Consider the following 26,266-nt stretch of genomic DNA (forward strand, 5'->3'; position numbering starts at 1 on the left):
CCGAAATGGACCACAGGCGGAAGGAAGCCTATCCGTCGACTGTAGCGTAACAGAAGAAGGGCCGGGAGACGATCTAAGAATGGTGTCATGTAATCCATGTCCCGCTTCTGGCGTGGTTCAGGGGCATGTTACGAATGGGCTGGGACACTCACTGCATCCGGAAAAGCGCTCCAAGGAGCTGATAGATCATTCACGTGGGTGTGAATGTCGATTGTGTAAGGCAGTGGAGCTCGCATAATTGAGCAGACAGAGACAAGAGTGAAGGACGTTGAACGTGTAACTTTGAACGCTGGAGGAGGTTGCAACTTACAAGCTTGCGTCGGTGGCGCAAGGTCAACTATTGTCGTAGAAAAGACAAATAGAGACTCTAAGGAGTTTTAGATGGCGCTCGAAATGTACTACAGATTACTACCGGGACTTGAAATTGACAAGCCTGCGATTACAAAGCCTTCAGCTGCCGACGGGCGCTTGTGAACCCCGCGGACCTAGCAGCCGCGTCGCTCAGGGAAAAATTCCGAGTCGCAAACCAGGCCGGATGCCGTCTCGCGAAACTTTCGGTCGAAAGCAATATGCATCTTCAAAAGGGAGCTTCAAATTCGCCAACTCGAGCGACATAAGGGGATCTCTGGCCAGCCAAAATGAGAGCGCTCTGATCGAAGGTATGCCTTCATTATAACCGATCGCCCTTATGAGCGTTGTCTTAAAGCTCCAGATTAGCCCTAACTGCTCTCCGCAATCAACTGACCATAAGGGAATGCGAGACTCGAGTTTCTGCAGACGACGAGCGTCTGATACTTGCTAAGTCCTGGCTGGATGGCTCTCCCGGGGCACAGGATATATTCGACATCTGGGAAGGGTCCAATTCGGTGAGTCCTCAATCATTCCTCTTGCTTGCGCTTCTAATGTTTGCACGACCATTTACCAGAGGCAACACACACTTCTGGCTCTCGTAGTAGCTGTCTTATCTTCTTTGGTCGCGCTCCTCTCCTCGCACTACACCTATCATGTTCTTGCCTACCCCATCATGAGAACACTTCTATCACCTCAATGTACCCAAAGGCTCAACTCATATCTTGGCGGCTCACACACTGAACTGTTGCTGGTCACTCTGAAGTTGTTCAATAGCATGTCCGATTTCGCTGGTGGAAGGGAACGAAGAGCCGTGTTAGATTCGTTCGCCTGGGAGACGAAAGTATGTCTTGGATCACCTCGCTCCCATCGACATTGATTGAGTTCTCCATACAGTCGCTCCCTAAGCTCTTACACATGCGGCGCAAGGGAAAGATCAAGGACAACGTCGACATCCTGGTCCGACCAGGTGAGTTCTCAACCTGATGTTCGATCTGCAAGCCTAGTTTTGACTGAAATTTTTTCATCAGATATCCGAACGCTTTACATCCTTTTCATACTCTCGTTTGTAGATACCTCGTCATCTACTGCGGTGAAAGCAGCATTCATTGAACAGCGCCGCGATATATTGTCGTCCATCTTCAAAGGATTATCTCAAGATCCGTACTCGCTTGTCAGGAGAGTACTGGAGATTTGTTGGACAGGTATCTGGTCGGATGCAAAAATTAGGCGGACGCTGAAGATTGGTCTATTCAGCGAGGCTGTGCTCGCGCAAGTGTGTCTACGCTTATTTGCCCTGTATCTTCGTCATACAAACGAAAATGATAGCTTGTCAGGCTTTATGAACGTCTTGCCCCAGAAAATGGAGAATCCGATCACGTACCGGCAGACATAGCCCATCATTTCCTGCTGGCGATCTGCACTCGCCCTGGCGTTGGTCTCTGCTTTCAAGACCGAGGTTGGTACCCTCGTGAGTCGGACCTCGATGATAGCGCGCCTCTTGAAACTGGTGACGAGGCGAGGCTGGGTCACAAGAGTAGCAAAATATACAACAAGGTCCTGGCCAATGTTCTGAAAGTACTGAAAGTCAATGAAGATCCTCGTCAACAAGAGTTGGCTCTCAAGGTTCTTGCCGCCTGTCCTGAGCTGGTTGCAGGGTGTGTCCAATTAAAGCGTCGAGTAGATGGGCTGACTGATGATACGAGCAGCTATTGGTCTTCGGCTGCGTTAGCGTTGGAGCCACGCATTTCCTCGAAGTGGATCACCAACATCGCCTTCTTCGGATCTGTCGTCTCCTTACCTGTGCCTCACTCGACGTTCCTGAACGACGACGGCCAGCTATATCGCCCGGTTCCTCCACCTCTAGGCGCTATCATCGAGAACATTGTGCCTTCGGGTAACATGAAGGTCCATCTTTCTCGTGGGTTGCAGTCACCCTCTGCGCTTGTCCGGCATTGTAGTGCCCTGGCTCTCGCGAAGTGTCTGGTTAAATTTCAGGCTGTGTTAGATGTATTCTCTGCTATAGAGGCTGCATTGGAGGAAGATTCGGAGGGACAGTGGTATGAGCGACGCACAGAGGTCGAAAGAGAGATCCGTAAGAGAATCCCCGATTTCCAGGTTATTGTCGGTTTCTCCCAGAGGTTAGGTGACTCTTCGTCTTTCGCATCTAGTTCTGCTGGGAATCACTCGTCAACGATCGGCTCCAGTGTGTCTCATTCACCCAAGAGGTCGCTGTTGCTGGAGAGCGCCCAGAGATTGCTGTGGCTATATCATAGGTCCTTGCCATCCCTTGTCGCAGAAGCTCGGTTTGACGTTGGAAAGCTTCTTCAAGCGTTCCAAGATGACGTCTCTGGTTCCCACTCCAGTGCGTGTAGGGGCTTTGACACTCTTCGGCGGCTGCACGTCTTAAGGCTCTTACGAGAGAGTGAACAATTTACATGGTCCTCCAAAACAGGTCACATACTTATGCCACCTATGTGTCCTCGATCACTTATACTTGTGCTTACAGGCTCGCATTCTCACCTTTACACTCTCCTTCGGATCTATGTCTCTACGCAGAAGTCTGTCATCAAAAAGGCCCTGGCATTTTTATTCCGTCAAGTGTTTTCTTACAGCGTGATCTTCCAGCACGATCCAGACGAGATCACGCTTTGGTTGGACGCCCTCCCTAGGACGAGACGTTCGCAGGGTGCGACGACGCTGGACGGAGTACCACTGACAGACGAAGGCGACGGCGTCGCATTGTTTCTGGACGCTTGTGCCCAGCAGTGTTCGTCAAACCCCTATCAGTATCTCGAGGATTTACAGACGTTATCAGCCCCGCACGCACAAAATCAGGATGACTCTTCTACATTCAACGCCCAGGAATCCAGCAAGTATCCCAGCCCTTTGCTCATAACTGTTCTCGAACAGTTCGGGCTGAAGCTGAGAGCCAAGGCGTTGTCCCCGTCGGACGCGTTGACCATTATGTCTTTCCTCAGGAAGCTTGTGATTCGGCTGGCAAGCAAGTCTTCCACTCTGTGTTTCCTGGAACGGTTTGTGGTAAACGTGGAAGATGTTACCGGCTTCCTATTCCAAGAACCTTTGTCAATGTCTCCGATCATTTTAGCTGCGATTCGGCGCGAAGCTTGTCTTCTTAGAAGTGGATTGTCGCAGCTCCGCCATTTCTCGGCATCGATAGCCCCGGCCCCTACCCCAGCGGTACAGGAGTTTCTAGCGCGGGTAGAGCACCTGTCAAACCGTCAGTTTACACATTACTCTTGAAAGCGTAAAACAAGCTGACTTGATTTGTATACCAGCTATATCTCCCGAGGAGCAGGAGACATCTGCGTACGAGTTAGTGGACTGGTTACGCTTAGCGGACTTTCCGATGCACTCTTCAGAAGTTGCACGACTGATCGCTGCAGTTGAACGGTTCCACAAGGGAGCCCTTAGAGAATTATTCGAATATTTGGAGCCAAATCAGCAATCATTGTGGTCAAGCGTGAGCGTTGCGGACCATTTCGTTGCTTGGCGCGATCAGTACGTGAACGTAGCAAGTCTATCACCTTCCTTTCTGATTTTTTTTTTTCAGGTTGTCCTTCAGAATACTGATCTTGCATTGTGATGACGGCACTCTCGCCGATCCTGGTTGTCGTCAGATTATGGTAGAATCGCTTTCCGGAGATTCTCTGGAGATAGCTGATGTCAAGAGAGCTACCTGTCTTGTGAACCACAGGATGCTTGCGTCGAGGGATGACGACCCCGTTGTGCAGAATCTCCTATTACTTCTGCAATCGATGATGGAATATTCTCGAGCAAACCTCACTTCTGAAGACTTCACGGGCTTGGTACAAACCTACTTCACCTCTGAGGCTTTCAGAGAATATTGCAGCAAGCCTGCTACAGTTGCGATCCGACAAAGTAGGATATTTACCTTTCTGACGATACCATGTCTTTCTGATGAGGAGCAGGTATTAGCAATCTACTAGATATTTCCTTAGATTCTTCTAAGGACGATGACAGGCTCGTCGTCAGAGAGATAGCCGGTCTTTGGTCCTTGACTGTAAAGGACGCCTCGCAGGATACGACAAGCGACAAGGTACGTCTTCGTTGAACCAATAAGCGTTAGTTGACGTCGCTGGGTACAGATGGCTACCGCACTCTTGTGGACCAGATATCTGGATTCTGACGAGATCCTGGCGTTATTCGATTCTCTGAGCGATGCTGTGGATATTACCCCTGATCGCATTACTGTCATTGAACACCTACTTCAAGCTGTCTCACCAATACTCTCTGCCAATCCTGGCGCTGCCAAGTCCCGTCTACGTCGGCTCATCCGTCTACGAGATCTTTTACCGCATTCTACGACACTTGAAGCTGTGCTTGCTACGGTTTCTCACGGAAGTCTGCCACTTTGCTACGATAGTCGTCCGGTATTGCATAGCAACGAGAGCACGAATACCCTCTCCCACTTTGTTGCCCAAGCTCAAGCGCGATGGTTACAACGCTTAGATTCTGATGACGGTCATATCCAGGTTGACAACTTCCTGATGATGGACAACATTACAGATGCCGCGGTCGAGATCGTGACCAGTGTCATTTACCGACGCCGAACTGCAAAGACGGCGACTCTCCGGTGGCTTCATGTTGCTGCGTCTGGTAGATGCTCTCCACTCCATCTCGATCGCATCATCCTTGCCTTGTGCGATTCCACGGAGCACTCCGATATTCTCAACCAAGCGGAGATCCCGACCTTGGCGTCTCACCTTCAGTACTTAGTTCGAACCATTGCAGAGCGCACAAATACGACAGGTCACATAGAAACATGCTCCACTTGCGCTGCATGCATCACCTCAATGGTGAAGCAGTGGCCGTCGCTACTTCTAGAACTCCTGGCTGCGTTGCGCAAGGCGTGCGAACTACCAGTATCGGACAAATCTTATTCCTACTTCCTCATGATAGGCAGACAGCTTCTCAATCTTCCAGGCCGTGAAGTCGCGAACGTTGTCGATGTTCTTGTTGATTATGGCCTAGTCCGGGCTGTTCACTATTTCTCTTCTAATGCGACAGGATCAGATGAAGCCGCCGAAGCGCTGGTCGACCTCGGTGAGCATTCAGCGACCTTGTGATGGCAATATTATTAAGGGTTGCTATTAGCGGTTTTGACGGAGTTTTCATCGAGCGTCAAGGCCCATCTTGCAGAGCCCGTGTTGGCAGCCGTCATCCAGCATTGTATGTCAAATAAGGAAGCATTGCGCTTTGCGCGATTATTGGTCGAAATTGCTCCGATGAAGGTGAGCAGGACGATGTGGTATATGATTTTAACGGAGTGGACTCACGTCAAGAACTAGCCCGTCACAGTCAACCGAATTCTCCAAAGCATTGTCCAGCACCCCCAGTTGTATACTTCGTGTGTGGTCTCAACCGACGATGCATCCCCTCGGACCGCTGTCATCGACTTGTTATCAGTCCTTTTCCATCTTCACCCATTGAACACGTGTCAGCCCACCCACGTCGAGCCTTTACGCCGCATCTACGGTGGTACCCTATCAGAGTCAGACACGAAGTTGCTCTCTATCTTTAGGCTGTTCGAGAAGACGCGGAAATTCTCAATTTCTGCTCTCCTCAGCAGTTGGTCTTCATCTCCGGATATTGTCCCAGTTAACGCGCTCGAGGCCGTCCAGAGCCTCGATCCCAACCGAGTTTTCAAAACATGTCTCTCGTTTCCGGACCGCCGGCGTCTCTTTGATGACACTGCTGAAGGCAGCGATGCAGACAATCTCTTGTATGATCCTGTTTTTGTCGTCTTGTTATTCGCGCAGGTGATGGCGGAAGGACCGCCCACTTCGGCTTTGTCATGGATGCAACTGTTCAGAACAAATGTCGTGAGTTTGTTGGTTCGCACCTTGTCCGCCGAAGACAATCACCTGCGGGATGTTGCCATGGCTCAACTTGCTGCACTGTTCAAGTGCCTGCAGGTATGTCTTTACTTATCTGGGTACATCCACGAACACTCATGTTCCATTTACCAGGACGCTGACGTGCAGGAGAAGCCACACGTTGATCACATCCTCAATATGCTCAAGGATCTGGTTTCTAAACCGTCTGGTGACAACGTTCCTCGTATCCCGGCGTACACCACGCTGCTTCTCGCGCATTCTCTCCGTGCGATCTTCTATCCCTCAAATTTCATCTACCCGCTTACGGCGCGATTCCTCCTTCAACGCCCTGAACTGGATGCTCACGACGTACCTATGCTTTTCGGGATGATCTACAGCTCGTCGGACCAGTGGAAGAAGGAACGCGGATGGATCTTGAGATTCCTCAGTGATGGGATGGTGGGCTCAGAAGAGTGGAAGGTGCTGAAGCGGAGACACACCTGGGATCTGTTGGCCAGTCTTTTCCAAAGCGAAGAGAGGGACTCGAATTTAAGGCGAGGCGTTCTCGAGGTGGGAGCAATATTCTCGTCGACTGTCATATTATTTCTCATCCTCTCGCAGGTGCTTGCTAATATCACCTGCAATGCCCGTGCGACGACGTCGTTGGTGTTGAAGGGCTCGCTACTCTCGTGGATCGAGCTGCAGCTGAGATCAACGAGGCCCAGTGAAGGTATCGCCTGGATACGAATTCTGGAGAACGTTGTCTGCGTGGTGAATCACCAGATAATTGAGGCGTCCACATACGGCGAGTGGCGGTCTATCTTGAGCAGATGCGCGCTCATGGTGCTGGAGAGTTCATGTGCGTAACCCTCACTTCGCGGCGAAGGCCTGCCACTAAAGCTCAGATTTTTCACTTGTACAGCACACACCGAAGGCGTCTTTCCGGCCGCGATACCTCTCTTGCTTAGACTCAGTCTACTTCCCGGTCCGCCCAGTTCTCACATCCGTCTCTTAATCGCTCGATGTCTCTCGTGGATCAAGGCCATCGAGAGTGAAGTCGAATTTCCTCCATCCGGACGCCTGACCAGATCTCTCAGTCACGCTGAGCACGCTCAGGTGCCGTCGGCACCACATTACTCCCGAGGTCTCTTTGAGAAGCCTGTCTGCTCTTCATTGCGAATTTGGGGAGATGCTGTGGAGACGCTGTGGCGGGTGTCGATGACCCTGGAGGAAAAGACTGGAGAATGGGATGAACTCACTTGCCGCTTGTTGATTTGGCGGTCCATGGCGGGTGAAGGAAGCTCGGTGGGAGAGTGGGCAAGGCGAGAAGTGTTGCGAAATTTGGAGAGCCCGTCGTAAAGCCTGAGACGAATACTGGCTGCAGACTGAATCGCTATACTGTATGTAACCCATTAATTATTAGACTGCTGTGCTGCATTTGTATCTGATCAATATAATGCCTGCTGATGCTCCATACAAATGTTCTCCTCGCGTCGAACAGCGCAGGATTCCGCTGACGTTGAACGAGCGAAAACTGGAGCGCACTGACAAAGATGAATATTACAAAGACCTAGATATCCGGGGCGAACGGCGAACCGTGAACACGTTGAGCACAGGTAAGCGAGTGAGTTTCGACAATGATCGTGCGCTATTCAGTCATTATGTTCCGATTCCAATACAACCTCCATTTCGTTTATGTCATTTCCATTCCCTGCATGCGACGTGAAGACGTCCGCTCCGGAGGCTAACGCATCGACGAGCAACGAAAGACGTGAGGTAGTAAGATTCGGCTCCTGCGTGGGGTAGCAACTTAAGCCCATCGTCGAAACTCGTCCAACTGAAAAACTTACTTTGCGTATTTCTTCCAAATCGTCCTGGAAGGTATCGGCTACGGACGCCATCCAGAACTTCCGGAAGCGATCTCTCAGAGCCTGTTCGTTCTGCTTGTCACTAATTGCCTGCGAAAATGAGGGAATTGCCACAGGCGGGGGTGTGGGGGAAGGTGATCGTCGCGGTGGAGCCGCTATGGTGGTTACACCGTGGGTGCTTTTATCGGCCCTAATGTCGGTCTGAGGGTCTCCAGCATCCAACGACGAGTCCGATTCGGACTCGGTGTCTTCTGAAGTCGATGGCTCTGCGACCGGTATCTGTGCCTTAGGCTGAGGCTTCGGAGAGGATGGCTCAGAGTCGTCAGAGTTGGAATCAGAAGAGGACGATGAGGACGAGGCTGCCCGCCTTCTGCGTTTTCTGTTCCTCTTTCTCGGCACAGTGGGTTTGGCGGACACTGGGGCCATGAGCGCGAGAGCAAGAGCTGCGACAGTCACTGTCCGGGCCGGCGAGAAAGAAATATGCTCAAGCGCCCAGAAGTAGGTCGCGTGAAGCGCCGGTTCTTCTCAGCTGCGTCCTGCTCGAAATCGTCTGTACATCTCAGCGGCACGCCGCAAGGTAAAATGGACAAAGTTGTTGGAATTTTAGGTGGGAGTGGGTCATTTGCTCATGCGTATCCTCTTCTCGGCCTGATCGATATTCGTCCGCTGACAGATATTCTGCCTCTTGCGTGTACTCTACGCTGAGCTTCTGCCTTCAATGCATCTCCTTGTCTCACAGGTGGTGGCCAGCTCGGCCGTATGTTAGCCGCCTCAGCATCTCTGCTGAACATCGACGTCGTCATACTCGATGTCGGAGACCACACTCCCGCGAAACAGGTCGTCGCACCAAGGACTCCTCGGCTATCCCACATAGATGGATCTTTCGCCGACGCTCAAAAAATCCGCGAACTTGCTTCCAAGGTCGATGTACTCACCGTTGAAATTGAACACGTCGATGTCGCCGTGCTCGAACAAGTGGAGTCGACAGTACCGCTAGGCGTGCATCCCAGTCCGTCGACCATTGGTATCGTCCAGGATAAATTCGTTCAGAAGAAGCATCTGTTCTCGCATGATTGTCCAGTGTCCGAGTTCATGCAGGTCGAATCAACTGTGGAGGCAATTCAGCATGCCGCCAGCGTACTGGGATTACCACTGATGCTGAAGAGCCGCACCCTGGCGTACGACGGCAGAGGAAATTTCGTCATCCGGGATCTTTCTCAAATCGAGGCCGCTATATCTGCTCTGGAGTCCCGTCCTCTCTATGCGGAGAAGTGGGTGCCATTTGTGAAGGAAATTGCGGTCGTGGTCGTCCGGTCCACCACGGGTGATGTACGTTCCTATCCAGTTGTCGAGACGATCCACAAGGAGAACATATGCCATCTCGTGTTCGCCCCACTACGCAGCCGGGATCCTACTGTATGCTCTCGGGCCACGGCAGTGGCAGAGGCGGCGGTGAAGACTCTGCGAGGAGCTGGCGTGTTTGGAGTGGAGATGTTTCTCATGGAAGACGGTACAACATCCTATCATCTGAAGGTTTTCTATACTAATGCCTGAGCAGGTTCGGTATACCTCAACGAAATAGCGCCCCGGCCCCACAATTCAGGTCATTACACCATCGAAGCCTGTGAAACCTCCCAGTACGAGAACCACCTTCGCGCGATCCTTTCACTCCCACTCGGGTCCACCGCCCTCAAAGTCCCGTCAGCCGCAATGCTCAACATCATCGGTACCTCGTCAAATATGTCCGAGATTTCTACATTGGCACACCACGCGCTCACCGTCCCCGGCGCGCGCGTTCACTTGTATGGTAAGTCTGAGTGTCGCAAGGGTCGCAAGATGGGCCACGTCACTCTCGTAGCAAACTCGGACGGGGAACTGCGCGCCCGCGTGCGTACGCTCTTGGAGTGGCTTCCCTCCGGCGGCGACGTGGATGAAGTTAACAGCTATGCACCGTTACCGCCCCTTCCCGGATCCGGGCATTCGCACCCGCAACCACTGGTCGGCATTATCATGGGTTCGGACTCGGACTTGCCCGTGATGCTCCCTGCGGCGAGGGTCCTCGATCGCTTCAACGTCGCGTACGAGCTCACCATCGTCTCTGCTCACCGCACCCCGGATCGCATGGTCGAATATGCGCACTCAGCTGCATCGCGAGGGCTAAGGGTGATCATCGCCGGTGCTGGGGGTGCCGCTCACTTGCCTGGCATGGTCGCTGCCATGACTCCGCTTCCCGTGATTGGAGTCCCGGTCAAAGGAAGCTCGTTAGACGGCGTGGACTCACTGCATAGCATAGTGCAAATGCCCGTGAGTTACATCCTGCACGCCGCACGTTCTGCTGTCTGACCTAGATCACCAACAGAGAGGCATCCCAGTCGCGACGGTTGCGATCAATAACGGTATGAATGCCGGGCTGCTGGCAGTTCGCATTCTCGCATCGGGGATGCCCGATCTGGCGGATGCGATGAGCGTGTACATGAAGAACATGGAGAGCGAGGTGCTTACGAAGGTGGGCAGGCTGGAAGAAGTGGGCTGGGAAAACTATGCAGTCGGCTCATGACGGAGGAAGGTAGAAGAAAAGCATCAAGCGCGAATGTACTGATGTAGAATTTATTATAATTTCCGGCGACACTCCCGCTGCAAATATAGTACGCATTTACGAATTTTATCTGTCGTTGAGAGCAGGGCGGTCACCGTTCACTGAACTCTCGCTCTGCATTGTTGTCCAGTTTTGTTATCGATTTTTGCTGTGCAGAAAGAGGAACTCACGAGTTACACGCACAACGGCAACCTCCACCGCCATCTGGAATAATCGAGATGCCACACCGGCTTCTCCTTGACTTCCAGCGCCACCGCAACCTGCTCAATCAGATCGTCTGGCAATAGCCTGTTCAGAGAGTAGTTGGTGTACAGCGAGATGGCGATAGAATCGTCACCCGGCTTGAGAATGACAGCAACATGTACAGTTTGGGCGGGAAACTGGATGCCTCGCTTGCCGGCCATGTGAGCGATCGCAGCATCCATCGTTTTCTTGACGTGGAGTGTAGACTCGAGGTACTCCTCTTCGGTTTCCGAGTATCCGTCATCATCCTCATATGTTTCGTACTGCTTCAGCTTGTGTATTTACGCGTACTTCAAGAGCTTAGGCGCGTTGTAAACCCAGCCGAAGTGGAGGAACGGCGGCTGCAATGGCTGACCACGCCGAGGAATCAAAGTCCACCGGAAGGGGTTCTAATGAGGGCATATACATGGCCTTCATAAATTCCTGAAATATAGCTGTTAGTCTGTAGTTTCTCCTTGAATTTATGAAAGACGAGTTGGATAACTGAACATACTTTACGGAAGGGCATTTCCTCTGTGGGCTTCGGCGGCCTCCACGGGGAGGGTAGATCATTGAGGTTGGCCTTGGTATCAACAGTGGGAGGTAAAGTCTTGAGCGCTGAGCTCTTGGATAGGAGCCATTACAGTAACTGCGTGGTGTTGGCATGCGATGGAGAACCTTAAAAGTAATTAAGCTTCCGGCTGGTATAGTGTTTGAACCAACACGCGATCAACCGACCAGATGGGAAGCTTCTTTACTAACTTAGGCAAAAATTAGGATACTCTTACGGTTGCCTCCTCGAGCGAGTGAACTGACGAAGATGTGACGCGGGCTAGCTGGCGCGAAAGAAGTAGAAATATTTTGTGTTTTATGCGCACAAGTTTCAGGACGATGATATCCAGCACTTGCCTGTCCGAACTTGAACTTGAAGTGTGTGGCACCGCTGCAATATGGAAGTTGCCGGGCGGCCCGGGCCAGAATCTGTGGCTGGCCAAGTCGGTGAGCATGAGTCTTCAAGTTCACTCTCACTAAGTCGGGAGCTTGATCAGTCTTCCTCATTTCATCGTTCCTCTCCATACGCTACTCATCCATGAATCATTCAACGAGAAAGTATCGCCCTCGGACTCGTACGGCCAAGAAAAAATCACCTAATGTCCTTGGTTTGAAGCCTAAAGTGGCGCCTGCTCCCCCAGAAATATCATTCCCGGCTTGCAACCTTGTCCGCAAGCGGGACATCGAAGAACTTTCAGAAGACGACGAAGGTTTCCCTGCCGGTCTGGAAGGCCACACGCGCCGACGATGCGATTCGAGCTCTTCTGTGGATACGATCTGCCCACCCACGCCACGCGCATTTCGCCCTATGCTCCACGAGTCTCACTCCGAAAGCTTGTCGACGAGCCCGAAGTCAAATATGCGAATCAGCCACAAACGCTCTGGAGGGTCTTCTGACACCGAATTCAACCCTGTTCGAGCTACCAGTGGCCTCATCCGCGCTCCCTCCATGTATCTTGGATGTGAGAAAGGCGACACACTCTTCGCGAACGATGCGGACGACGAAGAATTTTTCGGGGCCACTGGCAGCCTCAACTGCGACTTCTCCTTTCATTTTGACCGTGAGGCGGAGACGCACGAGTCTCCCTCTTGGTCGGACAACAGGGCTCTCTCGGCAGGGAGCTGCCTTTGGAGGAACTCAAACCAACCTGCAGACACGGTCGGGCGGAGTCAGTTCTCGCGCGCGCCGACTCATAGATCTTTTGCCTCCGGGAAGGAAAATGCTTTTGATGCAGACCAGCTATTGGAGGACCAAGCCTTTCTCAGCGATTGGGCAAGGTCCGCAGTGGAGCTAAACTCCAGGGACAATGAGTCCTTGAATGATGAAGCTACATCCGATGCCGCGGTGAGACCCACTTCTAGACAGGGATATAAAGATACTTTCGTGATCGGGAAGTCGCCCGATCCTGATGTTGTCGAAGGTCATGACGACAGGGCTCTTCGTGATCTTTTTCACTTGGATATTAAAGTCCTCCACAAGTGGGTTGCCGTGTGGGATGCTCAGGTCAAGTACGTCACCGCAGGTTCTTCTTCGTGTCGTTATGTCTCACACGCTTTCCAGGGACGTCTGGACATGGAATGGAAACCTTCATGTTAGCGCCACCGGGCCGATCTCAGAGGAATTGCTGAGCGGCTGCACATCTCGCGTCCAAGAAATCATATTCTACTCTGTCGACCGGAGTAATCCTGATATCAAGCTCGACTATGAGAGCACTGTACAACAGGGTCAATATGTGGCTAGGTATCCCCGCCAGCCTCTGGCTCCATCGCGGACCGTTCAATGCGGCGTGGAACCCGTGCATCGGATCTCCGTCGACACTTCATGGAAGAGCGTGGAACCTGGCTGCGAAGACGCACAAGCTGATGGCACACGCACACTAGGCTTCCGTGTCCCCATGCCTATGAAACTGTTTAGTGGGTATGAGGGCCGAAAATTCCGCGTACGCGCAAAAGTCCGGCTGGCATTCACGTCCGAAAACGTACCCGAAGTCATTGTGGATTCGGGTGTGGTAGACGTCGGTATCGAGAGTCTGCGAACGGACAAACACATGCGGTGAGGAAGTATTGAGAAAGTTCTTGCGCGGAGACGGCGCGCGACCGACCGCATGTTTTACCCGTTGGTTTATGCTTAGCATTGTTATTATGCTGTTAGATGAACTTGTCTATGCCCTGTTTCTACATCGTCGCCTGTGCCTTCGCTCACTCCGTCTAGCCCACCATCACCCTCAACCTTCTCTGAGTCATTTCAATCCTCGGGGGCGCTTTCCCTGCCTTGATACGTCTGAGCGGTGCAATCTGGCGTTCTAAGCAGTGCTGCTACCGTATCGACCAATATCCAGGCCAGTCTCGGCGGAGTGGTCGCAAAGGCACTCCGCGAATCATTGTCAATGCGATGGAGGAAGGCAGCCCCAGTTATTACTATTGAATAGGTATAGAACACGATAATGAGATATAACGCGACACGCGACAGAGAACGGGCCAAGATGATACATGTACATTCACTAGAGGGTTGGACAAAGCCAGCTAGGTGAGAACGGCTAGAGGCTGGGCAAATTCGACTTGGTGCTGAACGGGTCGAAATGGAATCTCGAACTGGAAAGGGCTTTCGCCAGCACGCGTGAGCACGAGCCGTGAGCCTTCTGGGGTACTGTACTTCTCCGCACCAGGGCGTAGACTTTGGCGACCTACCCGCATGGCTGTCTCCCTGGAGACGAGTTTCCCTCCGAACGTATAGACACCTGGGTGGGAAACGGGCGAGATCTCATAGCCATCGGGGGTGTTCACGGGAATGCGTTTATCAACGTGGTAGAAGTCGAGACAGTACTGCCCGTACTGCTCCATGCCACCGGACCAGATGCGGATGGCGAAGGGGGAGTTAGGGATTTGAAATATAGGACGCCCTGCTCATTCGGCTGTGGTTTCTCCTGGTACATAAAACACGAGTCAGTCAACGCTTGCACGGGCAACAATAGATAATAGATAGGGTGATGCACTCCAAGTGCATGACGTCTACCGTTCGGCGACCGGGCAAAGATGTCGTCCCACTGCTTGTTGTGTCTCGCGAGGTGTTCAAGAAGAGTGTCATCGGTAGCACCCGTCGCGTACAACATCATCTTCAGAATCTTCTCGTCCATGGGCTGATGGTTGGGCTCATATGTGTGTCGAAGTTGTTGCGGAGAACGGGCTCGGGAGCGCCGCGCTGGTGGGAGGTGTGGCAGTCAACATCGGGTTCAAGGGCTTTAACGCCATCAGATATGAGCATCTTGGAGACAATAATACGAAGACGTACGTTGTATGAAGCGCGCGGAGGGGACGACGTTCTGCTCCGTTGGAAGACCGCTACGTGGCGGCTACACCGCGATACCAAGGAGCGACCAATTTTCCACGCGACGCGTATTGATCACGTGCCCCCTCTCTCTGCATGTGCCAACACTGCCATGATACTCCTTGTTCCACTCCGCAACAACGAGCTTCTGGAATAAATGTCTTTGCTATTCTGCCAGCTATACTCATGAAGCTGGAGAGGGATGAATACTTGAAATTTACCCTCCCATACCGGTCATCTTATTGTCCAAGACACGCTGTTCCTTCAAGTTCACTGCATCTGGATGCCGAACCTTTTCAGAAGATAGCTCGAGCTCGAGGGGATGGAACTTGCAAGCCTTGAAACTTTGAAGCTTGAGCTCTAACTAGTAGTGGGTGATAAACGATCATCTTCCCCCAAAGGTTACGCCCGCTCACGCTCAATCACCCAGTGCTAGCTACGCAGCCTACTCAGCTATGCGTGCAACACTTGGAAAGCTGCAATACGGTAGGAATGAGACATCACAAAGTGAGTCGCGTTGCTATGCTGCCTATGCATACTTAAGGTTATGGCAGATGCCAACAGTCAACTCGGATTTCTCGGCATCTTTCCCCTCCTCTGGAATACACTGCTGGTTGCTGTATCTATCGAAGGGACTGCACTGTCGAATGACGCGCTGTGCTCGATGTGATCGACAGACTGACTTTGTGACTGAGCGCGTCGAGCTAGTTCGAGCTGCGTCAGGTCCGGTTCAACAGCTCCGATTCCCATTCTGCGGTTCCCAAATGGCATTAGCACTGCGTCGAGGGAGCCGACTACCTTACAGTCGTCAGCCATCAGCCAAGTTTCCGATGACAACCGGAGTCATATGGGGCGCCTACCAGTCAATTTCCAAACTGAGGGTTCAGCGCCCCGTCGCCTCTCCGCATTTCAGCCGACCTTGTCTGCTAATTGTTCTGCTTTTTCCTATAGAACATCCATCGAGACTCACAACATCTGCTTCTCAGCTGGCGGTATGCGCTCGTCGGCGATATCGTGGGTGCGCTGCGCGAATTAGATGCAGATCGGAAACGCTGCTTTGCTAAACACAGGAACTGTTGACGCGATACTCCGTATCTGCCTCGGGTCACACCCCTTGGAAGTCGGCATGAACTGGTTTCTCGCACGTCAAAAACGCAGATGGCGGGTATGATGCCGTCACGAGCGGCCTCTCTGTAACAAGATAAAAGAGATGTATCTGTAACTTTCCCTGCCTTATTCCCGACAACCTGCCACCGCGGTTTTACTCATGCCTGATCTTGAGAAGAGTTTGACTGTCGAATCCATCGAAGGCCATTATTCTCCAACGGAGAAATCGCCACGTTCTGTTGAGGATGTCGACAGAGATGGATATGAGTTTGCAGAGGGTGGGTTCCAAGGCTGGCTCACCGTGTTCGGCGCGTTCCTGGCACTGTTCTGTGGGTTCGGGCAGCTGAGCTCGTTTGGGACGTTCCAATCGTGGTACGCAGAGCATCAGCTCAGGGGGTTACCCGCGTCGACAATTTCTTGGATTGGGACGTTGCAGCTCTTTTTGTTCTTCCTCTCGGTGAGCTTTTCCAAAGATCGTCTGAAGATACGATTGTAACCGCAGCGACTATGACAGGGTGGCTTTCTTGGCAGACTTTTTGACGCTTACGGACCACGAATCATTATGATGGCCGGAACAGTGGCACTTGTGATCAGCGTGATGCTCACGAGCATCTGTACTCGATATTATGAGTATGTTCTCGCGCAGGGCGTCTTGTTTGGACTCGGCGTTGGCATGTTGTCAGTACATGTCATCTCTTTTGCTATATCGTAATTTCTTACGCCAGAATTGCGGATGCAGATTTTATCCATCACTATCAGCCGTCTCTACGCACTTCACAAAGCATCGTGCCACTGCCATTGGGATTGCCACGACTGGCTCTGGCGTCGGCGGTGTCGTATACCCTATAATGCTTCATCAATTATTCTTAAGAATCGGTTTCGCATGGGCAGTGCGCATCTCTGGCTTCGTCTCCCTTGCCCTCTGTCTCGCTTCAGTTCTATTTGTCACGAGTCGCCTACCAGCGGGTGGTGACTCTGGACCGTGGTTCGACACCGCGGTCTTCAGAGACTTGCCTTACATACTGGTCCTCGTATCTAGCGTTTTGATATCTTTTGGTAAGACATCCCTCTCAAGACTTTGGGAGCAGAGCACTAATACATTTCGGCGCACAGGCTTGTTCATACCCAATTTCTACATCGTCAACTACGCCATCGAGCACTCCGTCGCGCCCGGCACCGCTTTTTATGTCCTCTCTGTCATGAACGCTGGCTCGATCCTCGGACGCACCGTTCCGTCCTACCTGTCCGATGTATTTGGGCGGTACAATCTTATTATACCGTGCACGTTCTTTTCAGGGCTCCTCCCACTCGTCTTCTGGGTCTTTGCGACGAATTTAACGACGATCATGACCTTTGCTGCATTCTACGGCTTCTTCTCCGGAGCGTTCAATTCGGTCATCATCCCATGCATTGCACAAATCTCGAGGATGGGCCAGCACGGCCGGCGGGTGGGCATGCTGTACAGCGTCATCTCTGTCCCGTGAGTGTAAGACAAAGCGATTCACTACGCTCTGCTGACTCATGGATGGTGCAGTGCGCTATGCGGAGGTCCTGCGGCGGGTGCGCTGCTGAAGCTACAACATGGCTCCTACACAGGAATGATCATCCTCAGTGGGACGACTATTGTTGTTGGGTCTTTCTTCATGCTATGGGCAAGACTTGTGATTGATCCACATATCAGGGCTCGCGTTTGACACTGTCGTGGTGATCGCCATAAATTATCGTATCTTTGTTGACAACCTCGGGACTGAAATGTATTGTATTGGTATGTAGATATCGACGACCTGTAGCGCTTATACACAAACGGATTGTTCACAACTGATGTAATTGCTGTTACTCTAAATGAGACACATTGCGTCAGTCTATCAGTACATCTACGGGGGTAACTATCCAGATATCAGTGCAACAGAGCGGCATCGAAAAAATCTAACCGGGTTCCTTCTCTACCTCGCTCTCCCTTATCTCACTATCAACCACCTCTCCGTGCCCCGAGCCGTTCTCCTCCCTTATGTCGCTTTCCTCATCTCCAACCGATCTGACCTCCATTTCCGAGTATTTCTCCCGCTCCGTATCGCCACCCCCAGCCGCGTGCCCGCTCGCGTCGACGTCCGCAGCGACGGCCTTCTCGACGTCTTCCTCCGCGAGGCGCGCACGCTCGTCGAGCTTGCGCTTACGCACCTCGAACCCGCCGGCGTACCCAAACCAGGTGTACCGCGGAACGTTCGGGCCGCGCAAGAGGAGCACGCCGAGCATGAAGCCCGTCCATGCGAGCGAGAGCGCCGCTGCGGGGCGCCGCTGCGGGGCGCCAGCCGTACCTGTTGAACACCTGCGTGCCCACGGAGGTGCCCATCACCTGCCCGATGAAGATCTGCGCGCACCGTAAACATCCACTACACAGACAGACGAGTAGACGGGAGAAGGGGGCGCACCGAGATGATGAGGACGGCGTTGAGCCGGGAGCGCGCGTTGGCGTCCAGCCCGAAGACGGAGGTCGTGAGCGAGACCTGGCACATCTGGCGGAAGACGTCGAGCCCGAAGCAGACGAGCACGACCGCGGCGATGTTCACGCCGCCCGCACCGACCTGGATCGCTTGGAAGACGAGCAGGGCGAGGACCGCGAAGAGCGCGCAGAACCACGGGACGAGCCCGTCGATCACGCGTCCTACCAGAGGCGCCATCGCGACGCCGAACATGCCTACCAGGCCGAAGAGGCCGATAACGAGGCTGCCCCGCGCTCAATCAGACAGATGTTGAGCGCGAATGGTTGGAATATTGCTCACGTGGAGTAGTGATAAGGGGGTCCGCCGAGTAAGAATGTCAGGGTCACCTACGAGCGGGTTAGCGGAAGATATCACGGGGTAACCGCATACGACGGACCCAGAAGTTTGTGAAGCACGCGCTCGAGGGGATGTTAATAAAGACCGCCTGGACGAGCAGCGGCTCCGTAAACAGGAACTTGACCATGCTTGCCATTATCCCAATGTACGTCGCGCCTTTGTTGCGCGCGGGATAGTCGGGCAGGACGAGGTACAGCAAGAGCAAAACGCCGAATTGCAGGCCTATGGCAAGATAGTACACCACGCGCCAGGTCACGAACTGGGCAATCACGCCCGCCACCACCCGTGCGATGAGCACGCCCAGGAGTAGCCCTGCTAGAACGATCGAGAGCGCGGATGCCCGGCGCTCAGGCGGCGCAAGGTCCGCTGCGAGCGGCATGAGGATCTGTGGTGCTATACTCATCATGCCAACGAGGAACGTCAGCACTTCGAAGGCGACCAGACTCTTGGTGACCGCGAGCCCGATGGTCAATGAAGAACTGATGAAAATGAGGAATAATAGGAGAGGCCTTCGCCGGAGTAGATCGCCCAGGACAGATATCGTCAGAAGGCCCGTAGCATAGCTGCGAGTAATATCAGCGAGAAAAACAGGACCTTACGCATCACAGAAGGTGCCTACCCCGCCTGCACAAGTGTTGGTATCCTCGACACTTCATCGTATGTCACATTAAACGATTTTGAGAATTGAACTGCGGGAATAACTCGTCAAGCGAATCGGCGAAATGAAAGATGGACGCACTTAGCAAAGGCTGGCAATAGTACAAGTTCGCGACGACTGTACGTGATCAACACGCACACCATCCACAGACCGAGATCGACGTACTGAAGGTACTCGCAATGCCAAAGGTCGCATTCAAAAGCAGTCCAAAATGCGCCGGGTGTTCAGGATCATAGCGCAAACTGGGGGGAATCGGCAGAAAGCCAAAGTCTTTCGTTATTTGTTCATCCACGCTCGAAAGGACTGCAGCAGTTACGGGGAGGATCTGCGTGGTCGTCGTGGGAGAGCCTAAGGAGTTTGACGTCTCAGGTGCGGTCGACTTGGTCGTCGACATCGTGGAAGGCACAGTCTGCAGACAAGAACATTCCGTGCGGGACGACTGTTGAAGGGACCAAGGGGATGTCGCGTGCTGCTATCCGTTTTATAGACCTGTAGAACGGAAAGCGACGGTCTTGCCGAAGAACGGCACACTGCAGCGAGTGAACGTTTCAACAATTTCAACAACGGCACCGTGAGGTATTTCGGTCTGCTATGTCAGCAGGCGCTGGAGGTAACGATACGGATGATATGTTTTTCCAAGCACGAAATACCGAAGCTCGCCCGAGCAGGACAGACAGGAAGACGCGTGTGTTGGAACATCGGCCGAGGACTAGAGTGGTGTCGATAGCGCTGAAAGAATCGTCGAATAAATCGGGTGATCGGGGTGGGGCAGATCTCAAGGGTACGAGGTCCAACAGACTCCTAGCCAGTCGTCTCCACTTGCTGCAGCTATATGGACATGAAATGCAGAATTTGACGGAGGGTGAAAACACACAGCTGGCGAGGGACAGGAGGTGTGAGTCTTGTGTCTGAATATCATTCCACCGCGGCGCGACGGCTTGCACAATGATGAGCTGAAGACTCTTGAACAGACGGGCAATACTGATCTCGGCCATTCAAGCGAGTCTTTGTAAGTTTCCAAGTCAAAGTAGCGCTTTTCGATACTCTCTGTACGAGAGGAGTCCATCTCTGAAGTGTCCTGTCGATCGTGTTCTAACTCCCGACGCGACGCGTCGTGATCACGTGGAGACAATTCATAACCTTACTGGAGACTGGGGGCCAGTCTGGGATACCGGATTTGGGCAGATGGTCGGCGTCATTTGGCAAGTCTTGGCGGGCAGCAACGATTTCCTACGACTTCCAACGACGACGACGACGACTTGCTCATCCAGCACATTGAGGACGCGAAATTTACGACAGCGTCAGCGCACAGTGTACGAATTTTATACTCTTCCGGTCGTTCTCTGTGCAGTGAGCACACGATATACACGCTCCTTGCTTGCTCCTTGCGCGCAGCTCCCATCGCGCCCGAACACTGCGACCCGCAGTCCGTCCTCCATCGCTTTGGACAGTTTTGGTTGTCATTTATTCACCATCTTTTAAAGACATAGGTAAGCTATGCAGATTATCCATAGCAGAGAGTGCACAGCCTTTAGGCTCCAAGCTCCGCAGCGATCTTGGCACATACTTAACGTTTCCATTCCTCAGCAGACGCTGCGCAGAAGAAGACACTGGCAATGTCCCAGTACCCACCACCAGTACGTCGCGCCTGACCGTCTCTCACAGTGTTACTGATCGCGAGCAGGTCGACGAAGCGCAACGCGGACACTACAACGATGGCTACTCGCCCTATCCCCCACCTGCGCCCAATCCGTACGCGCCCTCCTTGACACCCGGGTTGTATGAGCATGAACATCAGCCATATCAACCCATCCATGCCGATCCGTTCGTGAGCCCGCAAATCCCGCCTCCCCCAAGCCTGTACCAGCCTCCGCCATCGCCGCCCCACCCAAGTATGTACCACTCTCCGCCACCCCTGCACGACTCAAACATGTACCACTCCCCGCCTCCCCTGCAAGATCCCTACATGAGCCCAAACCACCCAATGTCCCCTCCGCTTCACCCCGCTTCTTCCCCTTTACGTCTCCCGCCGCAGGGAGATTACCTCAGTGCGGGCTACAGCAGCATACACTCGGTGACCCCTCCGCCGCAGATGATGCCCCCGTCTACCTCGCAGCTCGGGCACTCCTCCGTTTCTTTGTACGACCAGGGGCCTGTCCTTGAAGGCGAGGACTCGGATGCGGACAATCTCGAGACGGGCGATATACCGCTCCTGCGGCGTGATAACTCGGGGTCGACCCTGCCGATGCCAGGGGGATACGAGCCCGTCTTGCCAGACGACACTTCAGAGAGCAACATCCGGTACGGCAGGATCCCGCAGCGCGTGCCGCGGCGATACAAAACGATCAAGAAGGTCGAGTGAGTGCGATGCGGCGCAGCTGTGGCGATGACCGCTGATATCTTCGTGCCCGTGCAGGCTGTTCCACGGCAACTTTGTGCTGGATTCGGCGGTGCCGTCGAAGCTGCTGAACATGTGCGGGCAGCGGAACGAGCGCGAGTTCACGCATATGCGATACTCGGCCGCGACGTGCGACCCGAACGACTTTAAGGAATCCGGGTTCACGCTGCGCCAGGGGCATTACGACCCCCCTCGTCGGACGGAGTTGTTCATCGTCATGACGATGTACAACGAGGACGAGGAGCTGTTTTGCAGGAGCATGCATGGCGTCATGAAGAACATCGCGCACTTGTGCAAGCGCGATAGGAGCAAGACTTGGGGGAAAGACGGGTGGAAGAAGGTCGTTGTATGCGTGGTGTCTGACGGACGGCAGAAGATCAACTCGAGAACGCTGAGTGTTATTGCGGCGATGGGTGCCTACCAGGATGGTATCGCGAAGGTCTGTGATTCTTGGCCTTAACGGTCTCCCTTGGTGGTACTCACATGTGACTAGAATATCGTGAACGGCAAACCCGTCGCCGCACATATCTATGAGTACACGGCGCAGAGTACGTACAACCGCCCCCAATTTGCGTTGATCGCTTACGTCTGCTCCAGTCTCGGTATCACCCTCAATGAAAATTGAAGGGGCCGAACGCGGGATTGTACCTGTACAGATCATCTTTTGCCTGAAAGAGAAGAACCAGAAGAAGATCAACTCGCACCGGTGGTTCTTCAACGCGTTCGGGCCCATTTTGCAGCCCAACGTCTGCGTTTTGCTGGATGTGGGCACTATGCCCGGCCCGACCTCCATCTACCACCTTTGGAAGGCGTTTGACATTAACTCGAACGTCGGTGGTGCGTGCGGAGAGATCGTGGCGCTGAAGGGCAAGTACGGCAGGAACATGCTGAACCCGATCGGTACGTAAATAGGCATTACTAGGTTACTGACTGCGAGACTCAGCGTGGTGTCTGTAGTCGCGGCGCAGAACTTTGAGTACAAGATGTCTAATATTTTGGATAAGCCTCTGTGAGTTCCACTTTGAGCATACACGACGAGGCGAGGTTGCTCATCTTGCTCTTCAGGGAGTCAATTTTTGGCTATATCACCGTGCTTCCCGGTGCGTTTAGTGCGTACCGGTACCACGCTCTGCAGAACGATCCTACGGGGCAAGGGCCTCTCCAGAAATACTTCCTGGGGGAAAAGATGGTACGTCACAGACGTGCAACCTCGTCATGCAGCGGTAGTGCTGATGCGTCATGTCCCCCAGCACGGCGCGGGTGCAGACATTTTCACGGCGAACATGTATCTCGCTGAGGATCGTGTAAGTGCTGTATGCGGCGTGCGGATCGTCGATCGGGTCTCACGTACCTGGCCCTAATAGATCCTGTGCTGGGAGCTTGTCTCAAAACGCGGTGGCTCGTGGATCTTGCACTACGTTAAGTCTGCGTATGCCGTCACGGACGTTCCTGATCAGGTGTGTTTGATCTTGGACCTGCCGTTACCGCGACTCATAACAATCTGTTAGATCCCGGAGCTGATCTCTCAGCGACGTCGGTGGCTCAATGGCTCGTTCTTCGCGGCGATACACAGTACGGTGAAGTTCTACTACATCTACCGGTCCTCGCACGGCATCCTGCGCAAGTTCTGGATCCATATCGAGATGATCTACCAAACTTTCGTCTTGATCTTCTCTTGGTTCGCTCTCGTGCGTATGACCAGCCCGTTGCTGCTTCGCCATCTTGAATGTTGTTTGATCCTCCAGGGGAATTATTATATCTCGTTCGTTATTCTCAGCGAGGCGCTGGAAGACCCGTCGTTCCATATGAAGGGCATCAATATCGTGAACATCATACTGAACTATGTCTACTTGGGTCTACTCGTCATGTCTTTCCTTCTTGCGCTGGGCAACCGACCACAAGGTGCAAAGTGGCCATACACTCTCGCATTCGTCGGTTTCGCAGTGATCACGATATACATGACGGTAAGGTCTCTTATGGGTAAGGTGGTGCAAATGACTGAGGTTCTGTGAACAGGTCGCCGCGTTCTTTCTCGCGTTCAAGGGCATCGATAATGTCGTGAAGTCGCAGGGCCCTTTGTCTGTCAGCAGCCTTTTCGGCAATGCGATCTTCCGCGATATCGTCATCTCGTTGCTTGCAACCATCGGGCTGTATATCTTGTCATCCCTGATTCACGTCAGTATCCATATGCGATCCGCTTAGCATGCGAAGGGCCTAACATCTGAGAATAGTTCGACCCTTGGCATATGATCACGTCGTTCCTTCAGTATGTATTGATCTCGCCGTCGTACATCTCGGTGTTGAATGTCTACGCTGTATGTGGTCTTCCCTAAGAATGACGTGTCGAGGCTGATTCCCTGTTTACACAGTTCGCAAATGTCCAGTCAGTGTGATGTTCCACCTTACCTCCGACGTGTCTTAACTAATCATTCTTGTCAGCGACGTTTCGTGGGGAACGAAAGGCGATAATAAGGTGTCCACCGACCTCGGGGTCGTGCAGACGAGCAAGAACAAGAACGAAGTCGAGGTGGCGGTGCCGACTGCCGAGCAGGATATCAACGCCGCGTACGATGACGCGCTCGCGGTGCTGCAGACAAAGCCGCCCAAGGCCGAGTCGAAGCCCGACGCGCAGACAGCGCAGGAAGATTATTACCGGTCGTTCCGGACAAAGTGCGTCTGTTTCCGCTCGTTCGCGCTGAGACCGGCACTTAAGCTACTTTGTTCGCAGTGTGAGCTGATTAGCGGAGAATAAGAATGTCTGGATCGGTCGCTGACGTTAATTGTCTATTCCAGGTGTTGCTGGCATGGACGTTATCGAACGTTGGTCGCTGTTTCGTCGGATTTGAAATGCCATTTATATCTGACCTTATCTGTATCCCCAGGGTCTGCTAGCGGCCGTCGTCGTGTAAGCTTTTCCAATCGCCGAGCTAGACGGCAGGCAATTGACGTGTTGCTTAGATCCGCAACGGATGATGCGAAGAATTCGAGTGCCGAGAAACGTGTAGACGGCTATATGGCATTCATCCTCTTCTCCGTGGCCGGACTCGCATGTAAGTCTCCGTGCACGATCTCTCCCGAATTGGTGCGCTCATTGCATGCACAGTTGTGCGTTTCATTGGATCGACGGCGTATATGCTCGTCCGGTTGTTCTCCGGCGAGTAGAGTGGCGTAGGCTCAGGGTCAATGGTCTTGTGAGGATCTGTTTTGTCTCGGACGGTCGTTCTCGGTTTGTCTTGCTGTCGAACTCTACGGATTGGTGCAAATCTATAAATTGATTCTCGCTACACTGCTTTGCTATTGATACCCTGTATAAGTACATTACCTAGTTGAACGAACATGAAGAATGCAGTACTAGCTGTCGTGACGACAAATGTTTTGGTGTTAGGAACGGACGAGACCAAGACGAGAGACGGTCAACAAATAACGAATAACGATGCATAGAGAGCCAGATCTAGAGCCAGAGAGTGAGTAGGGTTGTCGTGCGGAGCATAGGTATGATAGGTGTGGAATAAGCCATAAGGTCGTGTCGCGAGCCTCGCAGAGCGCTTGCGCCGCCTTGGGATCCAATTAGGGTATAATAGAGATCAGTCGGGTCCACAAGGTGGCGTCCTCAGTTGACCTGGGCAACCTCAATACAACGCCACGGTGACGCGGAGATGCTTACTTACCTTGCGCTTCCTGGTCGCCACGACGATCGCATCGTCGTCCTCGCCCTGAGCTGGGGCTGCGCCACACGGCGCACGTGGCTCGAGACTCGGCACGCTATGACTGCAGTCGCGCGCAGGGGAGTCGGGATAGCCTGTGTCTTGCCGTCGCTGAGTCCGGCGCAGGACGGTGTTGAGCTGTGGGCGCGGGTTCAGCATGCTGTGGCGTGTGGCCGAAGGGACCGGGCTTACCTTGGCTTCGCTGGCGCGTTTGGCACGCCCGGAGCCGTAGTGCACCATGTCGTTCGTGACAGCAGTCATCGTCGGAAACGAGGACAGCGAGTGCGCGAAGCTGGGGAGCGAGGCAATTGCGGGTGTACCAGCGGAGGGCCGTGTCGGACGCGTCGGATGCATGTGTGGCGAGCCGTAGGAGGAGGAAGCGCAGGAGGCTGTGGAAGAGGAAGAAGAGGAGGATGAGGAAGGAGAGAGGCAGAGAGAAGCCATGATATACTGCTGGGACTGGGGGCGTGCTTTGGCTGGGACAAAGCAGGAGATGGTGGCACTGGTATATGAACGGCGCCACTGACTGCGGTTGGTCCGTCGCGCCTTCCATGCTGGGACAGAGGATGGAATAATCAACTCCTGGTTGCTTCTTCCACGCGTCTGCCATGGTGAATGGGCGCTCCAGATGGCCAAAGCAACGCGATCCTGCTCGGGGATTGCCGGCCTGATCACAGGACGCTTTGGCGCCTGCGCACAATGGGCGTCCACCAGTACCGCGAGTGCGATAGACGGGCCAGATCCGGGTGGACGAGTCAAGTCCTCTATTTCACGGGCGCGGAGAACAACC

The 26,266-nt window shown here is 53.3% G+C and overlaps 10 protein-coding genes across 10 annotated transcripts; 5 read left to right on the plus strand and 5 right to left on the minus strand.

Moving 5' to 3' along the window:
- Positions 1-535: 535 nt before the first annotated feature.
- On the plus strand, positions 536-7,568 carry SCP_0706360 (hypothetical protein; the record flags this gene model as incomplete). Its single annotated transcript, XM_027760561.1, has 17 exons — positions 536-659; positions 718-866; positions 926-1,192; positions 1,246-1,318; positions 1,380-1,624; positions 1,678-2,006; positions 2,058-2,803; positions 2,858-3,589; positions 3,648-3,870; positions 3,923-4,251; positions 4,302-4,429; positions 4,479-5,436; positions 5,488-5,624; positions 5,682-6,308; positions 6,363-6,779; positions 6,831-7,068; positions 7,132-7,568. 17 exons carry the CDS (start codon positions 536-538, stop codon positions 7,566-7,568), a joined length of 6,159 nt encoding a protein of 2,052 aa, XP_027616362.1.
- Positions 7,569-7,861: 293 nt separating this feature from the next.
- On the minus strand, positions 7,862-8,503 carry SCP_0706370 (predicted protein; the record flags this gene model as incomplete). Its single annotated transcript, XM_027760562.1, has 2 exons — positions 7,862-8,002; positions 8,060-8,503. 2 exons carry the CDS (start codon positions 8,501-8,503, stop codon positions 7,862-7,864), a joined length of 585 nt encoding a protein of 194 aa, XP_027616363.1.
- A 333-nt stretch (positions 8,504-8,836) lies between these two features.
- SCP_0706380 (Phosphoribosylaminoimidazole carboxylase) lies at positions 8,837-10,634 on the plus strand (the record flags this gene model as incomplete). Its single annotated transcript, XM_027760563.1, has 3 exons — positions 8,837-9,587; positions 9,636-10,381; positions 10,437-10,634. The coding sequence occupies 3 exons, from the start codon at positions 8,837-8,839 to the stop codon at positions 10,632-10,634; spliced, it is 1,695 nt and encodes a 564-aa protein (XP_027616364.1).
- Positions 10,635-10,846: 212 nt separating this feature from the next.
- Positions 10,847-11,098, minus strand: SCP_0706390 (hypothetical protein; the record flags this gene model as incomplete). The annotated part of the gene is made up of 1 exon (XM_027760564.1): positions 10,847-11,098. The coding sequence occupies one exon, from the start codon at positions 11,096-11,098 to the stop codon at positions 10,847-10,849; it is 252 nt and encodes an 83-aa protein (XP_027616365.1).
- Positions 11,099-11,985: 887 nt separating this feature from the next.
- SCP_0706400 (hypothetical protein) lies at positions 11,986-13,504 on the plus strand (the record flags this gene model as incomplete). Its single annotated transcript, XM_027760565.1, has 2 exons — positions 11,986-12,956; positions 13,009-13,504. The coding sequence occupies 2 exons, from the start codon at positions 11,986-11,988 to the stop codon at positions 13,502-13,504; spliced, it is 1,467 nt and encodes a 488-aa protein (XP_027616366.1).
- A 466-nt stretch (positions 13,505-13,970) lies between these two features.
- SCP_0706410 (hypothetical protein) lies at positions 13,971-14,288 on the minus strand (the record flags this gene model as incomplete). Its single annotated transcript, XM_027760566.1, has 1 exon — positions 13,971-14,288. The coding sequence occupies one exon, from the start codon at positions 14,286-14,288 to the stop codon at positions 13,971-13,973; it is 318 nt and encodes a 105-aa protein (XP_027616367.1).
- Positions 14,289-16,039: 1,751 nt separating this feature from the next.
- Positions 16,040-17,587, plus strand: SCP_0706420 (Aspyridones efflux protein; the record flags this gene model as incomplete). Its single annotated transcript, XM_027760567.1, has 6 exons — positions 16,040-16,336; positions 16,394-16,557; positions 16,619-16,935; positions 16,993-17,359; positions 17,414-17,507; positions 17,561-17,587. The coding sequence occupies 6 exons, from the start codon at positions 16,040-16,042 to the stop codon at positions 17,585-17,587; spliced, it is 1,266 nt and encodes a 421-aa protein (XP_027616368.1).
- A 218-nt stretch (positions 17,588-17,805) lies between these two features.
- Positions 17,806-19,768, minus strand: SCP_0706430 (hypothetical protein; the record flags this gene model as incomplete). Its single annotated transcript, XM_027760568.1, has 8 exons — positions 17,806-18,174; positions 18,233-18,247; positions 18,309-18,603; positions 18,660-18,706; positions 18,757-19,279; positions 19,336-19,405; positions 19,456-19,491; positions 19,540-19,768. 8 exons carry the CDS (start codon positions 19,766-19,768, stop codon positions 17,806-17,808), a joined length of 1,584 nt encoding a protein of 527 aa, XP_027616369.1.
- Positions 19,769-20,990: 1,222 nt separating this feature from the next.
- Positions 20,991-24,934, plus strand: SCP_0706440 (Chitin synthase 4; the record flags this gene model as incomplete). Its single annotated transcript, XM_027760569.1, has 20 exons — positions 20,991-21,011; positions 21,059-21,732; positions 21,791-22,211; positions 22,266-22,320; positions 22,370-22,672; positions 22,730-22,781; positions 22,838-22,961; positions 23,023-23,076; positions 23,137-23,229; positions 23,281-23,460; positions 23,518-23,736; positions 23,789-23,947; positions 24,004-24,087; positions 24,142-24,155; positions 24,212-24,442; positions 24,486-24,501; positions 24,566-24,592; positions 24,655-24,677; positions 24,731-24,822; positions 24,876-24,934. The coding sequence occupies 20 exons, from the start codon at positions 20,991-20,993 to the stop codon at positions 24,932-24,934; spliced, it is 2,901 nt and encodes a 966-aa protein (XP_027616370.1).
- Positions 24,935-25,382: 448 nt separating this feature from the next.
- On the minus strand, positions 25,383-25,920 carry SCP_0706450 (hypothetical protein; the record flags this gene model as incomplete). Its single annotated transcript, XM_027760570.1, has 3 exons — positions 25,383-25,391; positions 25,441-25,614; positions 25,669-25,920. The coding sequence occupies 3 exons, from the start codon at positions 25,918-25,920 to the stop codon at positions 25,383-25,385; spliced, it is 435 nt and encodes a 144-aa protein (XP_027616371.1).
- Positions 25,921-26,266: the final 346 nt, after the last annotated feature.

This window comes from Sparassis crispa, assembly GCF_003851025.1.
Source record: "Sparassis crispa DNA, contig_000006F, whole genome shotgun sequence".
NCBI lineage: Eukaryota > Fungi > Basidiomycota > Agaricomycetes > Polyporales > Sparassidaceae > Sparassis > Sparassis crispa.